Here is a 9,923-nt window from a genome sequence, read left to right as displayed (position 1 = left end):
AATATGAAGGTCATCTTGAAAGACAATTCAGAGCAGCTTCTTCCGGCATCTTGCAAGGGAGATCATGGCAAGTCTTCTATCAGTATCTTGCAAGGCAGATCAGGGAAGATCAGAGTAGGACTTCTTTCAGCACCATTAAGAAATATGGAATACATCTCGAAAGAGAGTTCAGAGGAAGTTCTCCCAGCATCTTGCAAGGAAGATTAGCGACCTCTTACTAGGAACACCATATTAGGTCTTTTGTCACTATCCTGCATGGCAGATCGACGGCATCTTTCAAGGAAGATCTGGGCAGGTCTTCTCCCAGCATCTTGTTAGATAGATCAGCAGTTTTGCAAGGCAGATCAGAGCAGGTCTTCTATCAGCATTTTGCAGGGAAGATCAGTGGCGTTTTCAAGGAAGGGCACATCAGATTGACCCCATCTCACAAGGAAGATCCTATCATCTGTGGGTTAGGGAGTGGTGCTGCAAACATTTTCCAGAAAGGGTACTGTGTGAAGTAGCTTTGCAGGTCATCTCATGCAGCAGCTGGTTCTAGGACTGTATTATCAGCACGTTGTGCCTACCATCAGATTTGGCTTTGTTTTTTGTTGTGTTTTTTTTACCACCTGTATTTCTATGTCTGCCTGTCGGTACAGCCCTGCCTGGTCGTCAGTCATCTGTCTCACTCAGGATTACAGCATACAATCACACACACACACACACACACCAGTTAACATTTGGAATTTCATGGCAAGATAATCGGCCAATTTCTTTAAATAACATTCTTCAACATAAAAATCTGATTTTATAATTAATAATTAAAGAAAATCCTGAGACATGTGAGATATGAAACCGACCCAGAATTATTGCACAGCAGGAGGAGGTGAATTTGTTAGCCATTGAGTAGCCTGAGTTGTTTGACAGCCTGCACTGCTCCTAGGAGCAGCACCAATTTGATAAAGACATGTAAATTGGCATATCAGAAGGTACCACAGTGTTTGCCTGACCTAGACTGACTTCCAAGGTGTTTGGTAAATCCTACGCTACACAAAGACTCTTTTGTGATGTGCAATCCCATGCACACACTCACACAAACACACACATACACACGCACAGGAGTCAACATTGCGTACATCCAACAGGAACATCCAGCAGGACCTTTAAAAAACATTATTCTGCATATAAACCCGATGTTAAAATTAATAATTAAAAAATCATGAAACTTTTGAACAATGAAAGAGCACCCATAATATTCCGCAGTAAGAAGAGGTGAACTTTTTCACCAGAGAGGAGCCAGAGCAGGTCGACAGCATGCAGAACTCGTTATGAGCAGGGTGAGTTTGACAAACATATGTAAATAAGCACATGAGAATGTACCACATTGGTTGCATGACCTACACCACTGGTTGACAGACTCTTGAGGTGTTTGCTAAAACCCATGCTACGCAAACAACCCTATATGATGTGCAAGCACACACACACATTAAGGGCCCCCCCACACATGTCTCTCTAAGGGCGTAGCATTCTGCTTATGCCAGGGTCTTGTTGTGCAATATTGAAATATTGATAAAAGTCCTATTTTTCCCACAAACCTTTTGAAGCAAACCTAAAAGAGTAAAAGGAGAAGTGAACCCTATCCATACATACCCAAAATTTTCCAGAGAGTAGGAGCGATAATTTTTCACCCACCTGTAGGCCTTCTGAAGCATGAACTGGGCTCAGACACGTTGAAGAAGGAGATACATGCGCACTTGGGAACATCTCCCTCAGGTTGCCCTCAGCATCTTACAAGGATGATCAGTAGCCACATCCAACGGAGATCAGAGCAGGTCTGCTATCTTGCCACGCATATCATTGATGTCTTGCAAGGTTGATTAGTGCAGGTCTTCTATCAGCATTTTCTATGGAGAAACTGCAATATCTTGGTAGGTAGATTAGACCAGGTCTCCTCCCAGCATCTTGCAAGGAATATCAGTCACATTTGGCCAGGAAGACCAGGGAAGCTCTCCTATGAGCATTTTCCAAGGAAGATCAGCAGCATTTTGCAAGCAAGGCCAGCACAGGTCTTCTATATGGCAAACATGATGATCCACATCTGCAAGGAAGATCTGAGCACGTCTTCCATCACCTTCTTGCAAGGCAGATCAGAAGCGTGTTGCAAGAAGATTGGAACAAGTCTTATCTCAGCACGATTTAAGGAAGACGAGGGATATTTTGCATGGACTATCAAACCAGGTTCTCTCTCAGCATCTTCCAATGAAGATCGGCGACATCTTGCAAGGCAAGTCAGAGCAGGTCTTCTGTCAGCATCTTACAAGGCAGATCAGCAAAATCTTGCCAAAAAGATCAGAGCGGGTCTTTCCTCAGCACAACTAAAGCAAGATTATGGATTCCTTGCGAGGCAGATCAGAGCAGGTCTTGTATCAGCATCTTGCAAGGAAAATCAGCAATATCTTGCATCGCAAATCAGAAGGCCAGGCACATCTTGCAAGGAAGTTCAGCAAAATGATGCATGAAAAATCAGAATCCCAGGCATATCTTGCAAGGAAGGTCCAAGCAAGTATTGTATCAGCATCTTGGTAAGAAATCTGCAAAATGTTGCATGGCAGATATTACTAGGTTTTCTATCAGCATCTAGCAAGGCAGATATGAAGCATCCTGAAAGGAAGATCAGAGCAGGTCTTCTCTCAGCACCTGTTAAGGAAGACCAGGGATATCTTCCAAGGAAGATCAGCACAAACTTGCAAGGCAGAACAGAGCAGGTTGGTTCTGGCAACTTGCAGGGAACAGCTGCAACATTTTGCACGGTAAATCATGGCAGATCTTCTATCAGCATCTTGCAAGGCAGATCAGGGAATATCAGAATGGGCCTTCTCTCATCATCATTAAGAGATATCAGCGACATCTTGAAAAAGTGATCACAGTAGGTTCTTCCAGCATTTTGCAAAGAAGATTAGCGACCTGTTATGGAACACCATAGTAGGTCTTTTTTTACCATCTTGAGTGCCAGATTGATGACGTATTTCAAGCCAGATCTGGGCAGGTCTTCTCCCACCATCTTGATAGATAGATCTGCAAAATTTTGCAAGGCAGATCAGAGCATGTCTTCTATCAGAATTTTGCAGGGAAATCAGTGGCGTTTTCAGGGAAGGGCACATCAGATTGATCCCACTCACAAAATAGATCCTCCCCTCTGTGCATTGGGAGTCGTGCTGGGAACAATTTTCTGGAAGAGTACTGCGCGAAAAAGCTTTCCAGGTCATCTCATGCAGCAGCTGCTTCTAGGTCTATATTATTGGCATGTTGTGCCTACCACCGGATTATGCTGTTTTTTCTTTGGACCATCTGAGTTTGTGTGTCTGCCTGTCAGTTATGCCCTGCCTGGCCATGACTCCTCTGTCTAACTCAGGTTTAGACCAGACACACATACACACACACCCACACGGGTCAACATTTGGACTTGCACGACACGTTAATTGGCCAGTATTTTTAAATAACATTCTTCAAAATAAAAATCTGATATTAAAAATAATTTTAAAATTAATGATCTTTCAACAAAGATCAGAGCGGGTCTCCTCACAGCATTTTCCAAGGAATATCTTCCACATCTTTGTAAGAATGACCAGAGCAGGTCTTCTAATAGCTTCTTTGAAGAAGATCAGCAGCATCTTGCACGAAATATCATTGCAGGTCTTCTATATTGCAAAGCAGATCAGCGACATCTTGGCAAGGAAGACCAGAGCAGGTCTTCTATCAGCACCCTTTAAGGAAGACCAGCGATACCTTGTAAGGAAGATCATTGCAGGTCTCAATCAATTTCTTGCAAGGAAGTTCAGCAAAATCTTGCAAGGTAGAGCAGAACAGGTCTCCTCTCACAATTTGCAAGGAAGACCAGCAACATCTTGCCAGGAAGATCAGAGCAGTCCTCTATCAGCATCTTCCAAAAAAGATCCGTGAAGCTCAGACCAGGTCTTCTATCAGCACCTTTTAAAAAGAGTATCAGCGACATATTGTAAGACAGATAAGAGAATGTTTTCCCACCATCTTGCAAGGAAACTTAATAACATCTTGCAAGAAATACTTTTGTCAGGTCTTCTGTCACCATCTTACAAGTCAGATAATCGATATCTTTCAAGGAAGATCTGGGCAGGTTTCCCCCCTGCATCTTGTAATTAAGATCAACATCTTGCAAGGCAGATCAGAGCAGGTCTCTGTCAGCATTTTGCAAGGAAGACAATGGCCTATAAAGAATTGGGTATTTGAAGACCAAATTAACAATTTGAATGATTACATCAAAGACTTTATAGCAGTGTGTAGTATAAACACTTTCTTAGTATAACCAATTCATTAAGCTAGAGTGACATGATAACTGCAGCATTTCATTTCAACATTACAATTTTGAGGATGTCCACGGATTTTCCAGTATTTCCTCCATTTTCATATAGGCTAACTATGAGTCAGTGCTGAGGGTATGTAGGATTCTGGACCAATTCCATATCTCTTAACAACATGAACAGCCTAAAACACCTTGTCAATAACAGACATTTTATGATTCATAAATAGAATTCATGAATTATATAAAAAGTTATTCTCACCACCAGAATGCAAATCTTCCTACACAATTCTTAGTATGTTAGACGCCTCTATTCTAATGTGAAAATACTATGACGGTCTCTTATTTAGCTCTATGTTATCTCCCTGGGCTTGTAGTTGAACCACACTTATGTCACACCTTGTAGTCATCTCAGCAACACCAACAACAGCATTCTAAAAGAAATGCCTTTTCCTTAAATGTCAGAGAATTTTACTAGAAAGTGAAACAAAACAAATACAAATGCAAACCCAAGAAGCTTAAAAGGAAGAATTTACCATAATTTTAAAAATTCTTTAAATCCTCCAAAATAAATACAACACAAGGTGTCAATTTCCCTCTTGAATAAATGTGAAATTAAACTTGGAACCCCCAATAACACAAAGAGTTACAATGTTTAGCAGCTAACTGAGAAGATGGTTCCTTTCTCCTCAGAGACACTTTAACAGATAGATCTGGTGACTGACTTTTGAAAAAAAAATAACCTTTGAAAACACTATGAGGCACAATTCTCAGACAAACATGGGCCACTGTAAACTAAACACAACCAAATATCAAATGTTCTTGAACAGCTCTGGAAACTTAGAATATGAAGACTGTCTTTAACAAGCAAAAGATGTCCTGTGAGTTTGTCACTAGAACAACCAGGGGCAGCGAGATTAAGAGCCAGGACTCCACCATGACTTTCACTGTCTCCCTCTATCTCCAGGCAACAGCTGCCATGAACAACAGTGGGAAAATTCTATGGACAGCCGCTCCAGAGGGGCAATGGATGAAGCCTCATGTTGCAACATAACTCTGGATGGGAAGCTCCAAGATGCTGAGTGGGTCCCTGTGCTCATTCTGACGAATCTTCTCCAAAAGGAATCCTGACCCATGAAGGGTAAGCTGCATCTGGTCAGACCTTAGGGAAGGCCAAGTGGGTGGGTGACCTCCATTCTCTGAAATCTTCGCCCCCGCACCTTTAGTCACTGACTGTTATTGAATCAGTGCTTCCCCATGAGTGTCAGAGACTGTGCCCTTTACTAAAGAAGCAAGCCTCACTTTTAATCCCATCCCACCACCATTACACCGTGTCAGAAATGTTTAGAAAAAAATTCTAGTCACACTACTCACCTTTTCAATTCACAGTTGTAGAGGCTTTCAAGGCTCAGATATCATTCTGGACCACTCTCTTGACTCAAGTAGGTGAGTACCAGAGGAATCCAAGATGGGAACGTGGGACGGTAGGCTGCATCCTCCCAGGCTATGCAGAAGGATGAATCCAAGTTATGTAGGAAATATGGCAAGATGCTGTCTCAAGTCTGGAGATGCACAAGTATGGTGAGGCCCTGGACCTGGCCAAATCTGCACAGCTTACAGAGAGAATCCACTTACATTTATACTGGGTGAAACCACACCCACCAGGATAGCACCTCCCACTTCTGGCTGCTGACAGAAAATCTCTTCATGGATGTGATGGCATTACTTGTCACCTAGGCTGACATTATCGTAATCGTTAACCTTCTGAGAATCCTGGCCAAGCAAGCAGATAAAGAACCTAACCCATTACAAAAAACCGACTGTTCCATAAACCCAAGTGATTTCAATAACATTGAAGAACGTGAAAGGGAAGAGGGATGGGCAATACCCTTCCAAAAATGGCATCCAACCAGATGTGTTCAGTGTTGAGCTCTGAAGAAGAGTCCAGCACATTTTCTTAGTTTTTAAGTGTGTTTTGAAGGAATCATCACTAATTGGGGGGTTTTCCGTTTAAAGTGTATTTTCTTATAAATTAGGTGGGTAGAATTCTGTGGCTTATGTTACATAGCCTATCAGCCATAGGTTAAGCCTCTCTTATGCTGTTGCTTCTGGGGCAAGTTCCTTGTCTGCTTGGACTATCTGTGGGATTAACTTGCTTTAGATAGCACTGTGTATGTGTATGTGTGCTTCAACATTACCTTGGATCTAGGAGGTTCACTGTGTAGGGACTGCTGGTCCACAGAAGAACTCTGATCCAGGTCTCCTTTCTTGCTGTAGTCAGGTCCTACATCTCTCTTTTCAATTCTCTATAATGCTTTCATAGATGAAAGGCTGTGCTGCTATACCTCAGGATAATCCCTTTACCTTTATCTCAGAAAGCTTATGAAGGGAGTAAAGGATTTACCAAACAGCCTGAATCCCTTTACCATGGAATGTCTTCACACATGATACCATCACAACTGATCCATCAGAGTTTCATTTTATATCATCAACATAAAATAAATCAAGCCCAGTAACACTGTGTCCATTCCCCCTCATAGCCAATCATTGGACAGACTAGAATTGCTCCCTAGTTCCCTCAATGCTGTCCATAATAGGATCCCCAAACTACTGGCCCTATTGCATGTCCTACTATCAGGAAAACAGAAAAATCACCCACATCCCTGCAGGCAACTGAAAATGTTTTCATTATATACCATAATCCAGAATAAGAGTAAAAATATTCTCACTGCCATTGCATCAGAGCAGACTAATAACTATTTAGGACAAGGTAGAACTGCCCCTGTGAGTTTTTATGACTGTAATTCTTTCTGGGATTAGAAAAAACACATATTTCTCCTATAAAGTACACGTGGACCATTCCATTTCCACTCAAGAGGAAGTATCAGGTACTTTGATAAAAACTAAAATATGTCTTTATGGGAGCAAACTTCTCACCTTTCTCAATTGGAAACTTGGTGAGTTTGAAGCCACCATCTCTTGATTAATAGACCCACTGAGCATACTACTCGACCGGACTCTAAAACTGACATCATTACGTAATTACTACACTACAAAGAATTATGACCCCAGAAAGTTGATACAGATAATGAACCTCTGCATATAATTAAGATATTTAAACACAATGAGGGCCCCGAATAGGTACTGAGCTTTAAAAGAGATAGAGAGTGAGCAGTACATACCAATCTGTTTGCCCTGTTTATATTGAATACAGCAAGTAAATCCATATCTTCAAAATTCAATATAGATTACACCCAGTTCACCCCAAAAGTAGACTTGTATGCTTTCTGTTACACATGCTCATTATGAAAGAAATAAATACAACACTTGTAAGGCTTTCACAAACAGAAAGTCATTCTCTTCCCATTGGGGTGGGTAGAAAGTTACATTTTATGTGACTGGACCAATACATAGCATAATGAGAATTTTAGAACATATTGGGATTGTCAATGATTACATCTTGCTTGCATGCACAATAAGTGCCCATGGAAGCAGAAGTCAAGAGATCAAGTGAACCATGACAGTAGATAAATCTGCTTCAAAAGACATCTTGAAAGTGTTGAAAAGCACCCCGCCCCTTCTGCCAGATGCCCCTCCCCTTGCGCCGGCCGCCCCTCCCCCAGCGCCAACTGTAACTTTCGCTCCCTTCAGCGCTGTCCTCTTGGAGCTCCGAGCTGCCCGAAGCCAGCGCAGCCACCGCCCTCTCGCCACCATCATGATCATCTACCGGGACCTCATCAGCCGAGATGAGCTGTTCTCTGACGTGTACAAGATCTGGGAGATCACGGGCGGGCTGTGTCTGGAAGTGGAGGGCACCATGGTCCGCAGGGCCCAAGGCCACATCTATGACGCGCTCATCGGCAGCAACGCGTCCGCCGAAGGCCCCGAGGGCGACGGGCCCGAGCACAAGGTGGTCACCGACGTGGACATCGTCATGAACCATCACTTGCAGGAGACCAGCTTCACCAAGGAGGCCTACAAGAGGTACATCAAGGACTACATGAAATCCCTCAAAGGCAAGCTGGAGGAGCGGAAGCCGGAACGCATGAAGCCCTTTATGACCGGGGCTGCCGAGCAGATCAAGCACATCCTCGCCAATTTCAAGAAGTACCAGTTCTTTCAGGGCGAGAACACGATTCCCGACGGCATGGTGGCCCTGCTGGACTACCGCGAGGGCGGCGGGACCCCGTACATGATCTTCTTCAAGGACGGCTTAGAGATGGAGAAGTGCTGACAGTGGGCAACGCACGACCGACCGCCCGACCGCCCCTCCTCCTAGCTGTCTGCGGTCCGCCCACACGACACCAGGACCGAGACAAACGGAACTGATGCCATCATGAGCTCTGCGTCGACTTGTGACCTTGACTTGGAGCGGTGACCTTGATTTTTTGGAGCAGAGGCTTTTTTTTTTTTTAAAGAAAAAAAACACAAAAAATGTCGTGTAGGTTGTCTAAAAATAAAATGCATTTAAACAAAACTAAAATAAAGAGTTGGAAATGCAACCAAAAAAAGTGTTGAAAAGCAAAGATGTTACCTTGAGGATTTTAAAGTATGCCTGCAGAAGCCTTGGAATTTTCTGATTCTTTCTTTTTCCTCAAACCATTTTGAGAACTAATCCAGATATCACATCATTCAATAGTTGTATCTTGTCATGCAAATGACTATCAGTTTCAAACATTTTCTTTTGGCTTATATTTCTTTTTTGTTTGTTTGTTTTTGCTTAAATTTCTTGATAGCAACTCCTCATTATCTCTCACCAGGAACCCTTAATGTAGCTATAGTTTCTATAGAGTCACCCACACTGGGTTCTATATACCAAATATGTATAGAAAGATCCATAACAGACTCAGAAGGCTGCCAACAATAACAACAACAGTAAAGAAATAAACTCAATTTGGAAACCAAAACCAGAAAGTATTAAAAAACAAGATTAAGGTGAAAGTGTATCAATAGGGAGATCAAATAACACGTTTTTAACTTTCAAGTCAGATTTTTTATTTCAATCTGCTATAATCATCTCTCTAATACTCTGTCTGATAACCAGGTTATTCCCATCCCTTATTTATGGTCAGAGAGAAATCACCAGAAGCTTATTCCTTGTGTAGAACCCGCAAATGTATTTGGCCTTCAAATGTCATCCACAGCCTTCTCAAAATCAGAGTTAAAAAATTAAACTCTGATACAATTCTCTCCTTAGATTTGAATGTGACTATTGGCAATCCTTTGATCAGCATGTTGGTGTTCTTCTCCATGTGGACTTAGTTGACGTTACACTGAGATGACTGCTTGTTTAAAAACAAAGCTTAAGACCCCAGACACCATTCTTTCTGAGAGCAAGATACCATCTCATTTCTTCACCACACTTTGCTGTAGCACCCACACCTGTGGTTCCTTCAAAAGGGCACATACTGATCAGGGCAATGTCATAAGAACGAATTGTTCTTAGATTGAGCTAGGGTTAAGTGTGACCCCCACATCCACCCCTAACTCTGTGTTTTCTATTCACCTCTTCTCACCTTCCAGATTTTTTTTTTCTTTAATGCAGATAACTTTATCAATCATCCCCTTGGAGCATATGATTCTTCTGCTTGTAGTGTCATTGATTTAG

At 42.3% G+C, this 9,923-nt stretch overlaps 1 protein-coding gene across 1 annotated transcript; it reads left to right on the top strand.

Moving 5' to 3' along the window:
* Window positions 1-8,030: 8,030 nt before the first annotated feature.
* On the top strand, window positions 8,031-8,549 carry LOC142435964 (translationally-controlled tumor protein-like). Its single transcript, XM_075539979.1, has one exon. It carries the CDS (start codon window positions 8,031-8,033, stop codon window positions 8,547-8,549), a length of 519 nt encoding a protein of 172 aa, XP_075396094.1.
* Window positions 8,550-9,923: the final 1,374 nt, after the last annotated feature.

The sequence above is a fragment of the Tenrec ecaudatus genome, unplaced genomic scaffold (genome assembly GCF_050624435.1).
Source record: "Tenrec ecaudatus isolate mTenEca1 unplaced genomic scaffold, mTenEca1.hap1 Scaffold_100, whole genome shotgun sequence".
Taxonomy (NCBI): domain Eukaryota; kingdom Metazoa; phylum Chordata; class Mammalia; order Afrosoricida; family Tenrecidae; genus Tenrec; species Tenrec ecaudatus.
The sequence above is the reverse complement of the archived record's forward strand: the minus strand, read 5'-3'. Positions and strand labels throughout refer to the sequence as shown.